This window comes from Rana temporaria, chromosome 3 (genome assembly GCF_905171775.1).
Source record: "Rana temporaria chromosome 3, aRanTem1.1, whole genome shotgun sequence".
In the NCBI taxonomy this organism is placed as follows: Eukaryota; Metazoa; Chordata; class Amphibia; order Anura; family Ranidae; genus Rana; species Rana temporaria.
The window spans coordinates 411,366,297-411,390,225 of NC_053491.1; the positions used below are offsets into that span (position 1 = coordinate 411,366,297).

Here is a 23,929-nt window from a genome sequence, read left to right on the forward strand (position 1 = left end):
ACATGTCCGATGAAAACGGTCCGCGGACCGTTTTCATCGGACATGTCTCCTCGTGTGTACGGGGCCTCAGAGTTAAATGTCCACTTACTTTTCACACACACCTACTTAGTAAATTTGTGCCCCTACACCAGCATATAGGACAAAGAGTTATTCATACATTCAAGGTTTTCAACAACCCCTAGTTTTACTTTTCTTAAAGGACCCATTAAGTCCACTATAAACAAAAAAGCGTTAACTACGTGTATCATAACAGGGTGATGCTGTGGATACACAAGTAACAGTGTGCCAACATCCTGGTATTTTTTAGAAGAAGTCCATATCTTTATTCCAATTTCTTCTAAATTGTGTAAAACAGACAAGCCTAACAGTACATCTACATGTAAATTAGATTCCATTTAAAGAAGAACTCCACCCGGGGAATGCTAGATCCCTGGACCAGGGCACAGGCCCTAATGATTTGACCTCAGCTGAGATAGCTTTGCATTGCAAGTTGCAGAGCCAGAAAACTTCTATTGCTTGTGGGGTGCTCTCCATTTAGCCAATATTAGTTGTTGGCTCCACAGAAGTCTATAAAGATTTTCACAGTAACAGGCAAGCTGTAAATATGAGTGCAAGTAACAGATGTGTGCCAGCTTGGAATAAAGATAACTAGGCTGCAATGCACATCACTACCCTCATTGTGCCCAGATTTAGACATCAAACTCATTCCTGAAGATCTTATTTAACTGGTAGACTTTGTCTTGAATACCGATTTTCCATCTGGACCTGCAACATTACTTAAATCAAGTCCAAGGTAGGCTTGGGTTATTTATAAACCAAGCCTAATTATTACAGAAATTGAAAAAAACGTGTAGCAGTCCTGATAGCATATATAGCCAAATAATCATCAAAAGAACAAAAAATACCAGAACGGATTGGCAGACTTGTAAAGTTTGGCTAAAGTTTTGGCCATTCCCCGTTTCCTGCTCATGTCTTGACTAGAGTTAAGAGTTACTCAATCAAAGCCTAAGGGGAGACTACCCAACATACAATGAACTGTATATTTGCATAGCAGGTAAAAAGAGAACTTCTAAGGATCCCATTTTTCCTGCACAGTTGATCAAAAGCTCTCATACGTAGCTCTGTTTATCAGACTGGTCACATACCAACATGGACAGCATTATGCTTCTCCAGCATTGACCCTTAACATTTAGCTGGGCCATACATTGGCTCATTTTTATTACGATCTGAAAACAATTTAACATCTTGACATGAAATCGATGATCTTTAGTGATCCAACAAGAACAATAATTTGTGATCACTTAAAGCGGTGGTTCACCCTCCATAGCAACATTTGAGCATTAAATTAGGCATAGTAGCGCAAGCTACAGTATGCCTGTCTTGATTTTTTTCGCCCGGTACTCACAGTGCAATCCTCTATAGAAGATTCCGACTCCCCGCGGGGAATGGGCGTTCCTATCCAGACGGAGGATGATTGACGGCCGGCTCTGGCACGTCACGCTCCCCGAAGACAGCCGGAGAAGGTCTCGGCTCTTCACGGCGCTATACGGTGCCTGCGCACAGACTATGCGCAGGCGCCGTGAAGAGCCAAGCCTATTTCGGCTATTTCCGGAGAAGCGTGACGTGCCAGAGCCGGCCGTCAATCATCCTCCGTCTGGATAGGAACGCCCATTCACCATTTACCCTATATTGGTTTATAGGGTGAACCCCCGCTTTAATATAACTTGTTGTTTTTAATTATCTGCACTGTCAGAGCCAGACATCTTAGATTACTGCTGGCTATTCATAACATTATATACACACACAACTATCACCACATTGCATGCATTGACATGTTTTAAAAACTGCCTGCAGAGAATGATTTGCTGGACAATCATTTTTATCGCCATCCGCTAATAACAATCCGTGTTACATGTCCAGACTTAGATTGCATTTTTGGCTTCTTTGCACAACATAGGTAAATGCATTCTGCACTAAAGCATGACATCATCAGTTAGCATGTGAAATGCATGTTTAGGTACACTAAACATTTGTAGGTATGTGCTGCAAGTGTGACTGAGGCTTACTCTGCACTTTTTTGTAATGACAGGTTTGCTTTAATGAAGCTGCGCCACCCCACTTTGTACATGTTATGCTGTATAGAAGAGGGGGCACTTAGCCAATACCCTAGACACAGAAGAGGGGGCACCTAACTGATACCTTAGACACAGAGGAGGGTGCACCTAGCTGATACCCTAGATACAGGAAAGGGTGCACCTTGCTGATACCATAGATACAGAAAAGGGTGCACCTTGCTGATACCCTAGATACAGGAAAGGGTGCACCTAGTTGATACCCTAGACACAGAGGCGCGAGCACCTAGCTGATACCCTAGATACAGAAAAGGGTGCACCTAGTTGATACCCTAGACACAGAGGCGCGAGCACCTAGCCGATACCCTAGACACAGAGGAGGGAGCACCTAGCCGATACCCTAGACACAGAGGAGGGAGCACCTAGCCGATACCCTAGACACAGAGGAGGGAGCACCTAGCTGATACCCTAGAGTACTGTGTCCTTAATCAAGCTTACATTCCGACTGTTATAGGATTCTTAACTACAGCTCTCACAGATGCCTATTGCTTAGAGCTTACAGACAAGAAAACGTGGGTAGCTTAGAATTAGAGTTCAGTAAAATGAAAAAGTACCACCTCCACCAATCATCTTTTGAGTGGTTTGTGCCATTCTGTAACAGGAAGCAATGGAAGTGTTGCCATCTACAACCCTCTACCTGAATAGCTTGGCTACAGCATGCACCATACCCCAGGAATGCCAGCACACATGGTAGTATGACATGCATGGTCACTGGTTAATGTATTGTAAATGGCCTCAGTATTACTATTCACTGCTTGAGCTAATACCACCACTTTCATATTAGCCTTTGCTGACTACACTATTAGCATTGCTACTGATCTCCAGCTTCTATATTATATGCTGGCATTCTTGCTGTTTTCTTTGTGCCCAAGTGTTGTTTCCATACTGGAATCAGCCTGGGTGATATGCCCTGAGCATATAACGTTAGTCACATCAGACGTGATCTGCAGCTTAGGTTTTACATGTGGTACACATGAGCTATAAAACTAGGCTCTATTTAAGCAGTACACAAATGGTGCTTTTAATCTGCAGTCCACATTCCTGGCAGTCACACCCAATGCACAACATGGATGGCGCGTGGCTCACATAGCCAACATTGGTGATCACATACACCCTCATGCCTCCAGCATGCTCAGAGTTGGCTTCAAATGAGACGGTCCTCCTGCACCTGTTGCTCACACACCCCGGTGAAACACATCCCCCCAGCCTGTCCGTTACTGCCCTCATGGCTGGAGATCCGCTGCTCCGAGGAGTGCTGGGCCCAGATTTCCAGAGGTAGATCTTTGGGCAAAGGGCGCTCTTTGATATATGCCTCCAGCTGGCGTAAAAGATCTTTAGGCTTTCTCTTGGCAAATGTCTCAAGTTCTACAATAGAGAAGAATAGATAAAACGTGATAATGATGGCATTTTCTGTATGTACAGTCATGGCCAAAAATATTGGCACCCCTGCATTTCTGTCAGATAATACAACACTTTTCTGGGCGAAGTGGTGCATTAACAAATGTTTAGGCATTCTCATGTTTATTTCGCTTGTTTGTATTGGTAGGACACAAAAAAGTGGAGAAACAAAAAAAATCCAAATGTGACATATTCTATGCAAAACCGAAAACAAGGACCGGACAAAAATGATTGGCACCTTCTCAAAATTGTAAGAAATAATTGCATTCCAAGTTTGTGATGCTCCTGTAATTTGTATTTAAACTCATCTGTAACAAGTCGGATGTTTTTTCAACCTTTACAACCCCTTTAAAATACACACATTTGAATTACAGAAAGTGACATATACTTTTTGATACCAAAAAGATTGTTCTGGGTTTCAACAAAATGGCGACCACCAGCAAGAAGAATAAGGAGCAATGCTGAAGGCAATTTACAGCACACATTTTGGTGACATAATTATTAATGTGGACTGTATGTTATTTTTGTTAAACAATAATAATTCTTAACAAACAGTTATTGGTAAACATCCGCTGTTAACCACTTCCAGACCTGCGCACGACGATGTACGTCCTATTTTTAAAGATTGATATCTCGGTAACGGCAGCAGCTGCTGCCACAACCGAGGTATCGATCTTTGGTGTGCGCGGTCCGGTACACGATAACGGCGGTCTCCGCGGCGGATTCGCCGCGAGATCGCCGTTAATCGGTGGCGGGAGAGGGACCCCCCCCCTCCCGCCGCTCTCCCGCACCCTCCGCCGCTTACCGGAGCCGTCGGTAGCGGCGGAGGCGATCGGGACCGTTCGGCTGGTGACTGGGGACGAGACTGAAGGAAAAATCTCCTTCGCCCATCCCCATAGCTCTGCTGGGCGGAAGTGACGTCAAAACGTCAGTCCCGCCCAGCCTCTTAAAGAAACATTTTTTTTTTGTCATTTGAAAAAGACAGTTTCATATTTTTTTTTTTTTTTCTTGCATTTTAGTCTAATTATGAGATGTGATGTCTTTTTGACCCCAGATCTCATATTTAAGAGGACCTGTCATGCTTTTTTCTATTATAAGGGATGTTTACATTCCTTATAATAGGAATAAAAGTGATCAAATTTTTTTTATTTTTTTCAGTGTAAAAAGTAATAAAATAAATAAAAATAAATAAGAAAACAAAAAAAAATTTTTTTTAAAGCGCCCCGTCCCGACGAGCTCGCGTGTAGAAGCGAACGCATACGCGAGTAGCGCCCGCATATGAAAACGGTGTTCAAATCACACAAGTGAGGTATCGCCGCGATCGTTAGAGCGAGAGCAATAACTCTAGCCCTAGAGCTACTCTCTAGCTCAAAAAATGCAACCTATAGAATTTTTTAAACGTCGCCTATCAAGATTTTTAAGGGTAAAAGTTTGACGCCATGCCACGAGCGGGCGCAATTTTTAAGCGTGACATGTTGGGTATCATTTTACTCGGCGTACCATTATCTTTCACAATATGTAAAAAAATTGGGCCAAATTTATTGTTGTCTTATTTTTTAATTCAAAAAAGTTTATTTTTTCCAAAAAAAGTGCGCTTGTAAGACCGCTGCGCAAATACGGTGTGACAAAAAAAGAGATTTTTAATACAGCTTACCTGTAAAATCTTTTTCTTGGAGTACATCACGGGACACAGAGCGGCATATTCATTACTATGTGGGTTATATGGAGTACCTTCAGGTGATGGACACTGGCAATCTCAAACAGGAAATGCCCCTCCCTATATAACCCCCTCCCATAGGAGGAGTACCTCAGTTTTGTAGCAAGCAGTATGCCTCCCAAAATGGTCCTCAAAAGAGGGGTGGGAGCTCTGTGTCCCGTGATGTACTCCAAGAAAAAGATTTTACAGGTAAGCTGTATTAAAAATCTCTTTTTCTTTATCGTTACATCACGGGACACAGAGCGGCATTCATTACTATATGGGATGTCCCAAAGCAATGCTTACAATGAGGGGAGGGAGAACATCTCCAAGACAAGAGGATTTAATTTAGAGGTATACTCAAATCATAATAAATCCAACTAAGTTGAGAAAAATAATTTTAAATTTAACTCAAAAAAAGGGGAGCCCCCGGAATCCGAGGGTCTCAAACTGCAGCCTGCAGTACTGCCTGCCCAAAGGCTGTATCAGTATTCCTTCTTACGTCCAACTGGTAGAATTTTGTAAACGTGTGGACAGAAGACCAGGTTGCCGCCTTGCAAACTTGAGCCATAGAGATCTGGTGGTGTGCTGCCCAGGAGGCGCCCATGGCCCTAGTAGAATGAGCCTTTAATGATAACGGAGGAGGCAACCCTTTCAAGCCGTAGGCCTGAGTGATTAACTGTTTAATCCACCTCGAGATGGTGGATTTTGCAGCTGCCTGCCCCTTCTTGGGCCCATCCGGTAAAATGAACAGCACATCTGTTTTCCGGATCTTCTTTGTAGCTTTAAGATAGGCCTTCATGGCCCTGACAATATCCAAGGTATGCAGCAACCCTTCCTTTCTGGAAGTAGGTTTAGGGAAGAAGGATGGTAATACCAAATCCTGGTTCAAATGAAAACTGGATATAACCTTCGGTAGGAAGGAAGGATGAGGGCGGAGAACGACCCTGTCCTTATGAAAAATAAGATATGGTTCCTTACAGGATAAGGCTGCCAGTTCCGAAACTCTTCTTGCGGAAACTATGGCAACCAAAAATACTAACTTCCTTGTCAGTAAAACCAAAGGAATTTCAGCCAACGGCTCAAACGGTTGTTTCTGTAAACTTGACAGTACAAGATTTAAATCCCACGGACAAAGTGGGGATTTAACTGGAGGTTTAATACGTAAGACCCCTTGAAGGAAGGTGTTAACCAGCGAGTGGGTGGCCAGCGGCCGCTGAAACCACACTGACAGAGCAGAAATCTGTCCTTTGATTGTGCTTAATGCCAATCCTTTATCCACTCCTAGCTGGAGAAAACTTAAAACTCTATCGATGGTGAACTTGCGAGGAAGCCATAGCTTGGACTCACACCAGCCTACATAGGCCTTCCAGACCCTGTGATAAATCACCCTAGAGACCGGTTTCCTGGCTCTGATTAGGGTAGAGATTACTTTCTGAGACAGACCTCTACCCCTGAGAATCAGGGATTCAGCTTCCAGGCCGTCAAATTTAGATGCCGTAAGGCAGGGTGGAGGATCGGACCTTGCGATAGCAGGTCTGGCCTTAGAGGCAGAGTCCAAGGGTCTCCCACTACCATCCTTAGGATTAGTGAGTACCATGCCCTTCTGGGCCATGCTGGAGCTACCAGGATAACTGGTATGTGCTCCACCCGGATCCTGCGCAGCAGGCGGGGTAGTAACTGGAGCGGGGGAAACGCATAAAGAAGTTTGAACTGATGCCAAGGGCAAACCAGCGCATCGGTTCCGCAGGCCATCGGATCCCTTGAGCGGGACATGAACCTGTCTAGCTTCTTGTTGAGTCTCGATGCCATGATATCCACGTCCGGCACTCCCCATTTTTGGCAGAGTGCTTGAAAGACTTGTGGATGCAGAGACCATTCCCCCGGCAATAGAGTCTGGCGGCTTAAGAAGTCCGCCTGAAAGTTGTCCACTCCTGGAATGAATATTGCCGATATGCAGGGCACATGAGCCTCTGCCCATAGGAGAATCAAGCTCACCTCTCTCTGAGCGGCTTGACTCCTGGTTCCCCCTTGGTGATTTATGTATGCCACGGCCGTGGCATTGTCTGATTGAATTCTCACCGGGAACCCCTGCAATTTTGACGTCCAAGCCCTGAGGGCTAGTCGAGCAGCTCTGAGCTCCAAGATGTTGATGGGCAACTGCTTCTCTGGTTTTGCCCAAGTACCTTGGCGAGTGCAACCATCCAAAATTGCTCCCCAGCCCGTCAGGCTGGCGTCTGTGGTCACTATCTTCCAAGCCACTGGGCTGAAAGACTTCCCCTTCAGTAGATTCTGAGGGTCTAACCACCAACACAGACTTTGTCGGACTCTTGATGAGAGCGGCAACGGGATATCCAAGGCCTGTGGCCTTCTGCTCCATGCTGACAGGATGGCTGCCTGCAGGATGCGAGTGTGGCTCTGGGCGTATGGTACCGCCTCGAATGTGGCCACCATCTTGCCTAGTAACCTCATACTTAGGCGAATAGTCGGTTCCTTCTTGCTTAGAACCAGTAGGATTAATTCCTTGATGGCTTTGACCTTCCTCAGAGGTAGGAACACTCTTTGTTGTTCTGTGTCTAATCTCATGCCGAGATATTCCAACTGCCTTGTGGGCAGGAAAGCTGACTTTTCTCGATTTAGGACCCAGCCGAACCTCTCGAGGTATTGGACCGTGAGGGCCACTGCTCGCTCCAAGCCGGGAGACGAGTGATCTATGACTAGGAGGTCGTCCAGGTATGCTAGGACCGTGACCCCTTGGATCCTTAGCTTGGCTAGGATTGGAGCTAGGACCTTCGTGAACACCCGGGGGGCCGTAGCCAACCCGAAGGGAAGCGCCACGAATTGAAAATGACGCGAAGCCACCATGAAGCGTAGATATCTTTGATGTGGCTGATAAATTGGAACATGAAGGTAGGCATCCTTTATGTCTATGGACGCCACTGAAGTCGTCCTTTTGGAGTGTGGCAGCTGCTGACCACACGGATTCCATCCGAAATGAGCGGACCTTTAGGTATGCATTTACCATCTTTAGGTCCAAAATTGGCCTGACATCTCCATTGGACTTTGGGATGATGAATAGGTTGGAGTAGAAACCCAGCCCCTGTTCCAGGACTGGTACCTCTACTATTACTTCCTGGGAAAGTAGATGATTTAATGCCGATCTTAATGCGGCTCCCTTCTCCGGATCGTTTGGAATCCTCGACTCCTGGAAATGAGGAGGAGGAAACTTTAGGAAATCTAATTTGTAGCCCGTGGCCACGGAAGACCGTACCCACTCGTCGGGAATGCTGGCTTCCCAAATCTCTGAAAAGAGTCGCAGCCTTCCCCCCACCTTCGTGGGTGGGGGCGCCCCTTCATAAGGTCGGCTTGGGGGCTGGTTTTGCTGGTTTGCGAAACCACTGCTTTCTGCCTCTAGCAGCCTGTCCTTGTGACTTGCTGTTGAAGCCGAAGTTTGCTTTCGCAGGAGGCCGTCGATACTGTTTGGCATTAGAGGGCCCCTGCCCAGGGGAATACTGTCGTTTAAACGCAGGCCCCTGAAACTTCTTCTTAGTTGGCAAGAGAGTACTCTTGCCATTTGAAATGGTCTGAATGTATTTATCTAGGTCTTCTCCGAAGAGTCGTCCTCCATGGAAGGGGAACCCTACCAGGAGCTTCTTGCATGGGGGCTCAGCCTCCCAGCTTTTTAACCATAAGAGTCTTCTCATATGGATAAGGGATAACGATAAACGTGACGCTTGCTGGATAGAATCCTTAATTGCGTCTACCGTAAAACATATGGCCTTAGGGACATCCGAAAATTCTTCTGCCTGCTGGGCAGGAATAAGTTTAAGCATCTGCTTAAATTGATCCGATAATGCTTGAGCAAGCCCAATCGCAGCCACAGCTGGCTGTACTACTGCCCCTGCAGTAGTGAAGGAGTTCTTAAGTAGTGCTTCCAAGCGTTTATCAACTGGATCCTTGAACACCTGTATGTTTTCTACAGGGCATGTTAACGATTTGTTAACACATGAGATGGCTGCGTCCACTGCAGGAGTAGCCCATCTTTTGGAAAATTTATCTTCCATAGGATATAGGGCAGAGAATCTTTTAGGTGGTAAGAAGATTTTATCTGGCTTGTTCCAATCTTGGAACAAAACTCCCTCCAATAGAGGGTGGATCGGAAACACTGCATTGCTTTGAGGCGCCCTCAGTGAGCCCAAAGCTGAAACCGTCGATACCTGGAGATCTGGTACTGGCAAGTGAAATGCATTATGGACCAAGTCCGTTAAGGCTTGAATCCACCAGCTCTCCCCCTGGGAGACTGCTCCAGACTCCTCTATATCCGGATCTTCGATCCCTGAACCTACTTGGTCCTTGTCCAAGAGGTCGTCCAATTCCCCTGAGGAAAGGACCTCCTCTTCTGAGGGTCCGCGCTCGGGCGACGGAGATCTAATCCGTTTACTGCCCCGCATAGCTGTGGCTATCATTTTTCCCATTCTTTTCTCCATCTCTCTTAAAGAGGTGAGTAATACCTCGTCCGTGACCATCCTAGGGTTGGACTGACCCGCGTCAGCTCCAGCCCCAGATCCCGATGGCCCCAAGGCTCCCTGTGGGGAAAGCAGCGGCATAACCTTGTCCGAGACCTCAGACTCTCTGGGGGAATCCCCACCTCTTGTACCCTCTGACCCGGATGCCATGGTACAATACCGAGGTACACCTGCTAGCTTATTGGTACTTGGAACTATAAATAGTTAATTGCCCAAACACCTGTTTGGGGGATAAAAAATGCTTCCTCTCCCCTAGATGACTTTTTTTTTTTTTTTTTTCGTTTTTTGCTTCAAATCCAGGAAAGAAAAAACATTCTGTCCCCCTGAGTAGTATTGCAAGAAAAACTATGAGATGGAAAAGAAACAGCCTATTCCTAGGCTTGAAAACAGTCTTCTGAAGACTGCAATATCCTTTCTGGCCACTGTGTGTCCTCGGCGCCCCGTGCTGCCGCTCTGGTCTTTCCTCCCCAGTTCCAATATATTGAATGAGCTGTTTGGAACGAACAAGGAAGGGCCGCCCCTTCCTTAAGCCACTGACCCGCCCTTCCCCCCCAGCTAAACGGCGCCAATTGCGCCTATAATACGTGAACGCGCGCCTCGTGCGCGCGCGCGCCGACAGGGGGGGGGGGTTGGGAGGCAGGGACCTCTCTGCTCCAGCAAACTGCAGCCTGCAGCCTGGAGCCACGAGGAGGTCAGCGTTCTGCCTGCTTTGCAGGCTCTGAGGAGGAAGACTGAATGGAGCATCGCCTGGAGGCTTGCAGGTAAGCACAGCTCACTGACACACACATATACTTATATCACACAGGCCCCACTCAATGCTTTTCCAACACTACAAGGGAGGTCACTTCTTATGGGGAATAATACACATAGAGCCATCCTATCATTAAGATATGTGACTAGTTTGCCAGATGCAGCGCATAACTTAGGCATGTCCCCTGTGACCCCCCAGAAAAAACCTGCTAAGAACCAAGTTCCGCAAGTTTTCCCCTCACTTACCTGCTCCATGCCGCAGGACTTTGCCAAGCAAGAGGCCCAATCTTCCCCCATCTCCGTGGGGATGTCTAGACCTTCAGGCCCTGGGTTCCTATGAAGGATCCACTGTCCTGGGCCCATATAGCACTCTGGCAACAGAAAACATTAGGCACCCAAAGGTTTCTAAGTTCTGGGCCCAGGGTCCAGCTCTCTAAAAAGAAAAGCATTATGGGCTATACCCCAAGGGTTTGGGGTCCGGTTACTGACCACTTTAGCGCTGAGGCCTTTGGACAGAACCGGTTAGCTCACCTAATCCCAAGGATGCGGAGGCAAGCTAAACCATGACCAACACCTAAGACACTGGCGTAAAAACTGAGGTACTCCTCCTATGGGAGGGGGTTATATAGGGAGGGGCATTTCCTGTTTGAGATTGCCAGTGTCCATCACCTGAAGGTACTCCATATAACCCATATAGTAATGAATGCCGCTCTGTGTCCCGTGATGTAACGATAAAGAAAGTATTGCAATGACCACTATTTTATTCTCTAGGGTGTTAGAAAAAAATATATATATAATGTTTGGGGGTTTTAAGTAATTTTCTAGCAGAAAAAACTGTTTTAGTCTTACAAACACCAAATCTGAAAAACACCTAAGGTCTGGAAGTGGTTAAGAAATTATTTCTAGGGCTGACTTAAAACAGAACTATACTCACCTCTCTAGCGATGCAGCATCCCTGAGTTCCCTGCTCGGCTGCTGACATCTTCCGGGTCTCAATTGCCGGCCGCTTTCATTGGTCGGGGCGGGGATGATGTCACTCCCACCCATGCACTTGCTGCCCAATACATACCACACACTTTCAGGTGCCATTGTAACAAGAAAATCAATGATATTCACTTTACCGCTCAGTGTTCATAATGCTATGGATGATCAGTGTATATTTTTCTGTAAACACCGACTACCTACACAGACATGTACCCCATCACAAAAAATACAGTACAAAAAAACTCGGTCACCTTTGAGGATGAAGCCGGAGTCACTGATGGTTTTGTTCTGTGTCTTCCACACATGGTAGAGGTGGTAGAAAATGGCCACATAGAGATCATTCAGTACAGCAAAGACTTGTTGTCTCCGGTTGCACTCCCTGTAAAATCAATTTCAGATATTCATACATACAAGTATAGAATGTGACACACATTAAGGCATTTCTATATAAATGGCTCCTTCCTAATTTGCAGTATGTGTTTTTACTATTTTGCATAATTTCAATTATTATTGCAGAATTTAACTTAGAATAATTTTCAATGTGCCTTTCACATGTAGTAATGTTTGCTTTTCTTGTGTTAGAGAGATTAGCCACTAGGGGGGGCCCTGTTTTCAGTCGCACAAGGAGGGAATTGTTTTTAATTGTATTCAAATGTCATCCCAGTGAAATCTATACAAAGATAACTATAACTTCACTCGAGTGGTCCGACAGCACATCCTTGATTCAGACACCAAACACATACACTATATCAGGGATATGCAATTAGCGGACCTCCAGCTGTTGCAAAACTACAAGTCCCATCATGCCTCTGCGTGTCATGCTTGTAGCTGTCAGAGTCTTGCTATGCCTTATGGGACTTATAGTTCTGCAACAGCTGGAGGTCTGCTAATTGCATATCCCTGCACTATATGGTATGTGGAAAGCCCTCTAAATCACAGGTGTCAAACACAAGGCCCACGGGCCAAATCCAGCCCTCCAGGCAATTTCATGTGGCCCTCGCCCTCCTCCTCAAGACCCTTACTATCTGCTTTTAAGCAATGCATTCAGCTTCTTCCCAGCAGCAGCTTAACTGTGATGCAAGGGAGAGTGGGGGACTCAACGTTTGATGGCGGGGTGGCTCTTAAAGCGGAGGTTCACCCTCAAAATGAACTTTACAGCATCCTTAAAGCGGAAATAAACCCATCAATTTAACAGTTTGAAAAAGCAGTTACATTCCTGGCATGCCGGGAATGCCAACTGTCACATTGGTGCTCTCAACCAAACTGTCAAACCATCCAATGGCTGGTGTCATAACTGATCACATGTGCAGCATCATGGCAGTTGAAGATTAAACAGAGGCCAAGACGCGCCTTAGCAGCCGTCAATCAACTCCTCTTTGCTTAGAAACGCCCATTCCCCGCAGGATTCCCTGCTCGGAGCCGGATAACAAGGGCTCATATAACGATGAGTACAAGAAAAAAAAAAAAAAAAAAAACAGCATACTGCAGATGTTAGCAGTATGCTACAGCTAATGTCAAAACGTGGATTTTTGGGTGAACCTCCGCTTTAACATCCAATGTAAGGGGAGGGAATGCGCTGGATATCTAATCTTACAGATACAACTGGCCCTTTTGAGGGCAATCATAATGCTGATGCTGCCCATGATAAAATTGAGTTTAACACCCCTGCTCTAAACTATTGAGCTCAGGTATTTCCAGTGAAGGTTATTGATAATACTACAGCATACAAAGACATTTTAGACAATAGTACGCTTATAACCTAGAGGACGGCCCTTTCCTGTTCCACCATGACTGTACTCCCATGTACAAATCCAGCTTCATAAAGACATGGTTTGAGGAGTTTGGTGTGGAGGAACTCGAGCGGCCCGACTCCAACCCTGTTAAACACCTTTGAGATGTGTTGGAACGTCAATTGGGAGCCAAAAATTGGGAGCTGTACGAGGCAGACCCGGTGAAAGCAATGGGAGGCTTCTGCAGCCAATTGCGAGTAATCGCCCATGGAGTAATTACCTGCAGGCGATCAGCCTTGGAAGCAGACTGTCCAGGGTCAAGCACTCGCAGGTGATCACTCCAACATGTGAGAGGCCACAATTAGCAGCAGGAGCCAGCAGCTTTCCATTGCTTTCAATGGGTCTGCCTCCTGCAGCTAACCACTGGGGTTCACACATGTAATCAGTGTCCGCTCCATTCGCTAGTGTGAATGGGGCCTTACACACCCATTTAAACGTATCTGCTCACCTGGACACCCGCTCTTCTCTCAGGGTCTGTATACATATCCTGGTGATGTTTATGGACATTATACAGAAGGGAAAATTCTGCACAAGAGACAAGAGAGTTACACAAATAGGAATCATGCAGTACCAATGCAAACTGTGTATTATCATTTTCTACATGATGCGAACATGAGATGACAGTTGGCCAATCTGCTGTTTTTCTTACCATATGATCTGATATCTGCATCACTGATTGACAGTTCACAGAGGAAATAACAACTTGACTGTGAATGCAACTGGTTCTTTAGGGATAAACTTTGCATCTTTAATAACTAAAGTTACCCAATAAAGGGGATCACTTACACTTCAAACTTTCGGGGGTAAAAATATAAAATGTTTAAAAACTGCACAGTCAGACAACTGAGCAAATAAAAAAACATGATGGTGACATCACGCTATTATTATAACCTTTATCATACCCAGTAACTGGGAACCACAATTCACAAGAAGGTGGATCACACAAATCAGTGATCACTGTTCAATAAGATGTGCACAGCACTATTAACCTGCACAGATTCCCCCCCCCCCTCATAATAAAACTGGGATCCCTCTTGCCATTTATATACACAAATCACTATGGCGTCAATGAACAATATGCAATAGCCCTGCTTTAGCAGTCATAGGCATTAATCAATATCTATGCACAGTAAGGACCATAGAGACCTGTGTGTGGTGCTGTGACAGCCGGAAGATATCATGTGCCAGGGGCAGTGTTTTTGGCTCCATCACCATGTACAGAGGATGCATAAGACCGAGCAGACCTGCAGCTCTTAAGTCTGTTCCAGGATCCATACCTGCAGGGGAAGGGTATGTGCATGGTTACAGACTGACTGTTCACAGGAGCACATAGTGATGATATTGTCATAGCACTTCAATTAAAAAATAGCTGACTAGAACAAATCCTTAATGTAGAGAAACTTTTAATACCAAGCCTCCCTTGAAGATAGATTAGGACAAAACAGAAAAACATAGTTCTATTGGATCCATTTCACAAATATGTATTCCCCCAATAGCAGACAATGCCCAACATGTGGCCTCTTACACTATCCACTCATCAATCTGAACTTGATCATTAAAATTACTGTGTATTCAATTATGCCAACTAGATATTACATCTTGGATCTAGAGAAAGTGTGCCCACCACCCCGCCCCTTTTTGATTGAGGCACCGCTGTAAGAATGCCATAAAGGAGATTCTTATTGGCTCAGAAAACTGCCTCTCCCTCATCCAGTCTGATGGTTGCTGTACAGGTGATTACAAGAGGATGATACCAAGAAAGATTATTTGTAATATATATATTACACACACACACACACACAGTGGGGATCGAAAGTTTGGGCACCCCAGGTAAAAATTTGTATTAATGTGCATAACGAAGCCAAGGAAAGATGGAAAAATCTCCAAAAGGCATCAAATTACAGATTAGACATTCTCATAATATGTCAAAAAAGTTAGATTTTATTTCCATCATTTACACTTTCAAAATTACAGAAAACAAAAAAATGGCATCTGCAAAAGTTTGGGCACCCTGCAGAATTTATAGCATGCACTGCCCCCTTTGCAAAGCTGAGACCTGCCAGTGTCATGGATTGTTCTCACTCATCGTCTGGGAAGACCAGGTGATGTCAATCTCAAAGGTTTTAAATGCCCAGACTCATCTGACCTTGCCCCAACAATCAGCACCATGGGTTCTTCTAAGCAGTCGTCTAGAAAACTGAAACTGAAAATAGTTGACGCTCACAAAGCTGGAGAAGGCTATAGGAAGAGAGCAAAGCGTTTTCAGATGTCAATATCCTCTGTTCGGAATGTAATTAAGAAATGGCAGTCATCAGGAACAGTGGAAGTTAAAGCAAGATCTGCAAAACCAAGACAAATATCAGACAGAACAGCTCGCAGGATTGTGAGAAAAGCAACTCAAAACCCACGTTTGACTGCACGATCCCTCCAGAAAGATCTGGCAGACACTGTGAGTTGTGGTACACTATTGTACAAATATGGTCTTCTTGGAAGAGTCATCAGAAGAAAACCTCTTCTACGTCCTCACCACACAAATCAGCGTTTGAGCTTTGCAAATGAACATATAGACAAGCCTGATGCATTTTGGAAACAAGTTCTGTGGACCGATGAGGTTAAAATATAACTTTTTGGCCGGAAATTAGCAAAGGTACGTTTGGAGAAGAAAGGGCACAGAATTTAATGAAAAGAACCTCTGTCCAACTGTTAAGCATTTGGGGTTGTATTGCAGCCAATGGCACAGGGAACATTTCACGAGTAGAAGGAAAAATGGATTCAATTGAATTTCAGCAAATTTTGGATGGTAACTTGATGCCATCTGTGAAAAAGCTGAAGTTAGAGAGGATGGCTTCTACAAATGGATAATGATCCTAAACACACCTCAAAATCCACGGGGGATTACATCAAGAGGCGTAAACTGAAGGTTTTGCCATGGCCTTCACAATCTCCTGACCTCAACATAATTGAAAATCTATGGATAGACCTTAAAAGAGCAGTGCGTGACAGACAGCCCAGAAATCTCAAAGAACTGGAAGACTTTTGTAAGGAAGAATGGGAAAGATACCTCAAACAAGAATTGAAAGACTCTTGGCTGGCTACAAAAAGCGTTTACAAGCTGTGATACTTGCCAAAGGGGGCAGTACAAGATATTAACTTTGCAGGGTGCCCAAACTTTTGCAGATGCCATTTTTTTGTTTTCTGTAATTTTGAAAGTGTAAATGATGGAAATAAAATCTAACTTTTTTTGACATATTATAAGAATGTCTAATCTGTAATTTGATGCCTTTTAGAGATTTTTCCATCTTTCCTTGGCTTCGTTATGCACATTAATACAAATTTTTACCTGGGGTGCCCAAACTTTCGATCCCCACTGTATATATTATGAACACATTGCTGTAATGATCTGTGTTTTCTGCGTGGAGTTGAGATATAAAGGACTGAATGGATGTTCAGGCAGTGGTCCATGAGCAGAGTTTCAAGTGTATGCATATGTTGTCATTACAGCCCCTCACTTCATACGCTCTACAGAAAACATTACCCCACTATATAAACCAATCAATAGAATAACTGCTGTTTCACCTTGGAATCCTAATTGCTCCCAGTGTGATCCATATAAAGGGCAGTCAAAGCGGGCGCCTGTCATCTTCTTGTATATGGTCTGCAGGACTCGAACATGAACTTGCTGACTGCTGTCCAGTGGACCTGAGTAAGAAAGGAAACAAATATTGTAAAACATCTGCCTCTCATACATCCTTAAAGCAGGAGTTCACCCGAATTTTTTTTTTTAACATTAGATTGATGCTCATTTTGTGAAGGGGAATCGGGTGTTTTTTTTTAAATCAAAGCAGTACTTACCGTTTTAGAGAGCGATCTTCTCCGCCGCTTCCGGGTATGGGCTGCGGGACTGGACGTTCCTATTTGATTGACAGGCTTTCGACGGTCGCATACTTCGCGTCACGAGTAGCCGAAAGAAGCCAAACGTCGGTGCGGCTCTATACGGCGCCTGCGCACCGACGTTCGGCTACTTTCAGAAAATCGTGACGCGATGTATGCGACCGTCGGAAGCCTGTCAATCAAGTAGGAACGCCCAGTCCCGCAGCCCATACCCGGAAGCGGCGGAGAAGATGCATCTCTAAAACGGTAAGTACTGCTTTGATTGTAAAAAAAACACCTGATTCCCCTTGACAAAACGAGCCTCAATCTAATGTTAAAAAAAAAAGGTTTTCGGGTGAACCTCCACTTTAAAGCTCAGACACACCATAACGTTCACCATGATTAATGTTACAACACGTATTACTGCAATGAATGGCAACACAGTTCGCTGCGATGCACTGCACATTAAATTGCACACCAACACACATCTAAAATACTTTGTAACACACCTGCGCTATAACAAACTTCAACACTCAGATGATCATATATATTATGTATTATGTTGCCCTGTGCTTAAAAATCACGCAGAATCCATGTTTTGGTGCGTTGCCAGGATATTCCTTTTAAATAGGCTGCCTAATGCAATGGGCCTCAGTGCTATAAACATGTGATTTGCAGCACATTGGGTTGTGATGTGAATTGGCTCAAATATCTTACACTAATTATAGCAGTGATGTAAACAAAGCAGACCATCAAACATGCTGGTCCTTATGACTATCAGTGCTTGAAGGCCAATAGGATTTTTGTACACAATATACCTTTTTTTTTTTCTTGGAGTCAATTAAAAGACACCAGAAATCTTAAACTAGAACTCGTGTTCCAGTGACTTATGAGGCATTCTCTGACGGAATCAGGTGAAGCATGTGTTATCGGCCCGCCTCGCCACCTCCATTAATTGAAATGTCTTCTAATCATTGATAGAAATACAAGGTGCTTCCTGAATGGCCGATATACTAAATGACCGGCTCTGTTTCTTTTCAGACACACAAGTGAAGAGTGTGCGACTCGGCCTGGAACAGAGCACAGCTTATTGTATACACAAGCTGCTGCACAGCATTACAGTATACACAGCAGCCGGACCTTTCTGGTACAGCAAGTAATCACTTCAATTATGATGGCCAAAGCTACATTTTTGAAGTCACTGGAAACATGGAGTTCTGGTTTAAACCTTCAGGTTATACTGCTGCCTACAGGAGAATTGGACGGCAAAAAACAAAACAAAAACATAGGCCAGCCTAGAGTATATTTCCTACTACCAGCAAGCCTCGGTTTTACAACAAAACGATACTGAAAGCATGCTCATAGGCACAGAGTGGGGGGACCTGTATCTATGAGTGGACTCCATGAAAAGGGATTTACAGTAAAGAAATACTGTTTTGTTTTTTTTCTTGTCCACTGAAGGACACAGAAGTCTCAAAAACCTTCAGAACTTTGAAAAGAGAACTTAATTGAGGTGTGGGCAATACAGCAAACGCTAGCAGGCCCAGCTGACACAACAGAACTGGGGATGCCAACCCAAAAGGGCCACGTAATGGACCATATGCTTGTAGAAGGCATCAGTTGAAGCAGAAAAGTCTATGTGATAGAATATAGAGCTCATATGAACAGAAGACCAGGTGGCAGCATTAAAAATCTGGGAAGCAGTTGCTTGATCTAAAAAAAAATTAAATAAAAAAAAAACACCCCACAAAATGATCAAAGATCTAGTAGAGTGAGCCTTAAAAAAAGGGAGGGGGGGGGGCAAACCTTAGACCAGGGGTAGGCAACCTCGGCCCTCCAGCTGTGGTAAACTAAATCACATCATGCCTCTGCCTCTAGGAGTCATGCATGTGATTGTTAGGATCTTGCAATGTCTCATGGGACTTGTAGTTTCAAAACAGCTGGAAGGCCGAGGTTGCCTAACCCTGCCTTAGACAACAAGCTTGAATGATGGTCTATCTGAGCCACCTAGAAAAAGAGAAATTAATCAAGGGCGCCCTTCCAGGAACCATCTGAAGAGACAAAAAAAGAACCAGCCTTTCTGAAAGAAGCAGTGGCTGAGAGATGGACCCACACAGCCTGAACCACATCTGGGTAATGGAGGAAAATTTACTTTTTATGAACCGGAGCCAGACAACAGGATGAGAGCACAATGTCCTGGATAAAATGAAAGGCATAGACTACCCTTGTACACATGGGCCAAAAGTCGGGCAGCACTAACCAGTTCAATAGAAAGCAGCCAACATTCAGGAGTCTGGCTGGCTTCTGTCGAAGGGGGAATGACTGAAAAAGGTCTGCCGACCGGCTCCTGGCCAACGCTCGCAGCCAATGGCTGAGAGCACTGACTGGAGTGTTCCCCTGTCAGAACACAATAGAACAGTAGGAGGGATCGCCGTACTAAAGTCAGATAGATAGTACAGCGGCTCCTGCTGAGCCGTCAGTTTTTTTTTTCCCTGACCACAGGACCTAGTTACACCCAACAACAGAAATTTTAATTGTAGAGGACAACATGATTCCAGGCTGCAGACGCGGCACCATAAGTGGGAGCGCTGCAAACAACCTACAATCCATTAGTTGAAGGTGAGCTGGAGTCACCAAATGTAGTGGGACTCTTTCCCTGTGTCTAGAATCAGACACAATGTAGATAAGCTCAGGGTAAGAGGTAAGGCTCCACGTACACATGAAACACAGACAGCTGGTAGCAGGTGAGAATCAGTGACTGTCAGGGTTGGATTACCAGAGGTGACCTACATCACTGTAGCAGGCAGAGGGAATACATTGAAGATCCAAGTTATATGTGGCTCTGTACCACAGGTGTAGCAGACGGGAGATACTTTCTTGACACTGTATGGTGGTAAAGAGTGGGGCAGCACGCAATACTCAACCCAGCAAATGACATCAGAGATCGATCCCGCAGCGATTGCCCCTTCTACTAAAAGGCAGGAAATGAGGGAAAAAATAATGGCCAACAACCAATGAAAATGAGGCAGCTACTGACCTATGCAGAGCGAGAGGACAATGTCTTAATAAATGGCATTTCCTGACCCCATATACTCAACCTAACCCTAGCTTACCCTTACCCTTATCTCATATGCTGGTGACCCAGGGGAGCAGCAAAGTTACTCCCTTGGTAATGTGACAGTACTTAGACCTTGTGATTGGGCTGCTAGGCCCTGACACCATCACAGAGGAGCGGGTCACATGCTCCTTCCATACTAAGAAGTGTAGGGTATTCTCACCATGAGGGAATAAGATTAAGGTAAGTTAATGAGGGCTGAAAAATGCCCTTTTCAGAGACAAGGTGACAGCATCTATTTTCTGTCATTTTTTCTAAGACTTTTTAAATACATTTATAAATGTTTCCTTCTCAGTATTTTTGTTATGTGTAGCAGTACAAAGCAGATGTGTAGACGACCAAAAAAATACTATTTCCATCCACATATATTATTGCAAACTCCGTATAGAAACAACAGTTCTTTGCTGTCCCACTGGGGGGGGGGGGGATTTCTCTTTACTTCCTGTCAAAGAGACATAACAGGAAGTTGGGGGAAATCTCCACAAAGGGAGGAGAATTTCCTTCTTGGACAGTTAAAATTCTTCACAGTGCACAGTATTGATTATATGCAATAGCATGTCTCAATTCTGTATCGCCTGGTGTTCGTAGGGGCATTTTATTTTGTCTTTTGAGCTTACACAATCTGCTGTCTGCACAATAAAAGATGCAAGTTGGAGACGGAGCCGCCATTTAATATATTTGATGCTCAGCTGTCACATTTGGCTCTCCTGTATTAGTTTCTTCAATCTCCCAGTAGATGCCTGTCTGTAACCTTAGGGCTCTTTCACACGGAGCGGATCCGTATTGATCCGCTCCGTTAGCCCGTTTGAGGACCGTTATTCCCCGCTGAGCTGTCGGCTGACAGGGCGGTCCCCGCACACAGTGCAGAGTCCGCCCTGTCTCTCCTCCGCTCTCCCCTATGGGGAATTGGATGAATACGGACCGTCTGTCCGTATTCATCCGATCCGTCAGACAGAAGAAAAATAGGGTTTTCTTTCGTCTGAAAAAACAGACCCTGGCGGAGGCGGGTGATTACGGACGTTAGCGGATGCTCCATCCGCTAACGGCCGTGATCCCATAGGGAACCATTGTAAGTCCGTAAACGGACTTATGAAAAGCGGACCGTTCGTCCTCTGGTGTGAAAGGGCCCTTACTGCAAAGTTTCTCATAAGCTGAAAGCCAAACACAAGACGGTTGATTTACTAAAGTAGTAGAGCATCTATACTTAAAGCGGTGGTTCACCCTAATAAAACATTTTTTTTTTCTATCATTAAATTAGGCATAGTAGCGCGAGCTACAGTATGCCTGTATTTATTTTTTTAGTCCGGTACTCACTGTGCAATCCTAGCGAGACGATTCCGACTCCTGGGCGTTCCTATCCAGAGGCAGCATGATTGACGGCCGGCTATGGCGCGTCACGCTTCTCCGGAAATAGCCGAAATAGGACTTGGCGCTTCACGACGCCTGCGCATAGTCTGTGCGCAGGCGCCGTGAAGAGCCGAGACCTACTCCGGCTATCTTCGGGGAGCGTGACGTGCCATAGCCGGCCGTCAATCATGCTCCCTCTGGATAGGAACGCCCATTCCCCGCGGGGAGTCGGAATCGTCTTGTAGGATTGCACAGTGAGTACCGGACTAAAAAAATAAATACAGGCATACTGTAGCTCGCGCTACTATGCCTAATTTAATGATGGAAAGTTGTCAATAAGGGTGAACCACCGCTTTAACCTAATGAATGGGGCGGACTAACTAAATATTTACTTTGCAAAGAAAACCCAATCACATGCAATAAATATTAAAAAAAGACACCAGCACAGCTGCACCTCATTCACTAAGAGAAGCGAAAATGCACTTTGCACAGTAAATACGCTCTACTCCTTTAGTAGATGAGCCCCCTTCTCCTATCTGGTTCAGCGACGCGTTTCCCTTTCACATACGTTATCTGAGGGATCATTTTCCCCCCACACCTGGATGGGGAAATCACCAAGTGTAACATCTGAAAATTGCACATAAGCAAACATGCCTTTGGCCTAAACCAGGGATATAAAATTAGCGGACCACCAGCTGTTGCAAAACTACAAGTCCCATCATGCCTCTGCCTCTGGGTGTCATGCTTGTGGCTGTCAGTCTTGCTATGCCTCATGGGACTTGTAGTTTTGCAACAGCTGGAGGTCCGCTAATTGCATACCCCTGGCCTATCCTAACACAACACTTACACTGTGCGATTGCCAGCACTAAGTCTCTCTCTGCGTGGAGGTCTCTATGAAGCCGCGGTGGTCCGAACAGAAGGTGCGTGATTGCGGAGAGGCCAGTGCGCCGCACTGTGGGCTGGATCCTTTTCTGGAGGAGGAAATGAACAATTGGTCAAACATACAGGAGACACCACACTGCAAAGAGGAAAAGAAAGGAACATTTGTAGGTATGATAATGGTTTCACTTCGTGTAATAATCAATCTTAGACCTTGGACAGGGAAGTGAGAAAATGTTCTCTATGTACATTATAAACATTGCTGAAAAGTAAAATCACAAATATGGGACAACCCAATGTGAGTTTCTCAGTTATTACCATGTAATGTAACATTTACCTTTAGATGTTAGAGTTAAAGTCAAGACAAACAGCTGAAAATAGACAAGCACCCGCAACCACCCCGCCCCCCGCTGGTCCACCGACACTTTCCCTTTGCTGCGGCAAACATCTTGCAGCATCTCCTGTGTCCTCTTCCCTTCTGAGATCTCCTAGGCGTCCAATAGGATCGCCTGACCTTTCAGTCAATCTGGAAACAAACCCACGCTTCCTGATTGGCGGAGAGGCGATTCGGTGTTAGAAGAGTGAATATTCATTTGCTTTTCTAACACATCTGGGTGGGCTCTGCGCCATTGGCTTGAATCAGGTGCTTCAAAAAAAAAAAACGCAGCTGTAATTCACACGCCTGGTGCCCTGAAAGGGGTCGGATGCATTAACAGGGGGTTTCCGCTGCAGCCATGAATAGATTCATGCTATGCATGAATCTTTCCATTAACCCATAAAGGGGGGGTGGCGTAGATAGAGGGGGCGGCGCCCGTGTGCCCCTAATGGACGGGCCGCCCCTGGCACTGTGACACAAATGAATGGCTCATGTGCGGCTTCTCCCTTCCCCAGCATGAGCTCTGCTGCATAGGGATTGCAATAACCTAATTCCAGGTCAAATTCAGATACTTGCACTGGTTGGGGTTTTTCTTTAAAAAACATACCTGTTGTTCAAACAGAGTAAGGCTTCATTTCCACTGGCGTTTTTACAGCCACATTTCTGAGCATTTTTTACAGCTTAAAAACGCCTGTCCATGTTATTCTATGGCATCATGCCCACATAGGCGTTTTTGAGCTGCAAATGGCATAGGCGTTTTTGAGCTGTAAAAAAAAAAATGCGGGACCAGGGCGTTCTGTGGCTCCAGCAATAGAGCTGTAAAAACGCCAGACATTCAAAAACGCTCAAAAACGCTACCGCTGCGTTTTAGAGCTCCAGCTCACAAAAAAAACATGGACAGGCGTTTTTAAGCTGTAAAAAAAAGGCTAAAAAAAGTGGCTGTAAAAACGCCAGTGGAAATGAAGCCTTAGACTGAACAATCATTTACAGGTGCATCTCATAAAATTAGAATATCATCAAAATGTTCATTTATTTCAGTAATGCAATTCGAAATGTGAAACTCGTA

At 45.1% G+C, this 23,929-nt stretch overlaps 1 protein-coding gene across 2 annotated transcripts in view; it reads right to left on the reverse strand.

Moving 5' to 3' along the window:
- Nucleotides 1–1,692: 1,692 nt before the first annotated feature.
- The window catches only part of ELMOD3 (ELMO domain containing 3), a 56,031-nt gene continuing 33,794 nt past the window's right edge, over nt 1,693–23,929 (reverse strand). For both annotated transcript variants that reach the window (XM_040346049.1, XM_040346050.1), the window contains exons 8-14: nt 22,456–22,579; nt 16,853–16,975; nt 14,423–14,553; nt 13,725–13,801; nt 11,738–11,865; nt 2,359–3,497; nt 1,693–2,290 (exon numbers count right to left, since the gene is read on the reverse strand). In XM_040346049.1, the coding sequence (XP_040201983.1) occupies nt 3,277–3,497; nt 11,738–11,865; nt 13,725–13,801; nt 14,423–14,553; nt 16,853–16,975; nt 22,456–22,579 (804 nt within the window). In that variant the 3' untranslated portion in view covers nt 1,693–2,290; nt 2,359–3,276. The remainder of the gene's footprint in view (nt 2,291–2,358; nt 3,498–11,737; nt 11,866–13,724; nt 13,802–14,422; nt 14,554–16,852; nt 16,976–22,455; nt 22,580–23,929) is intronic.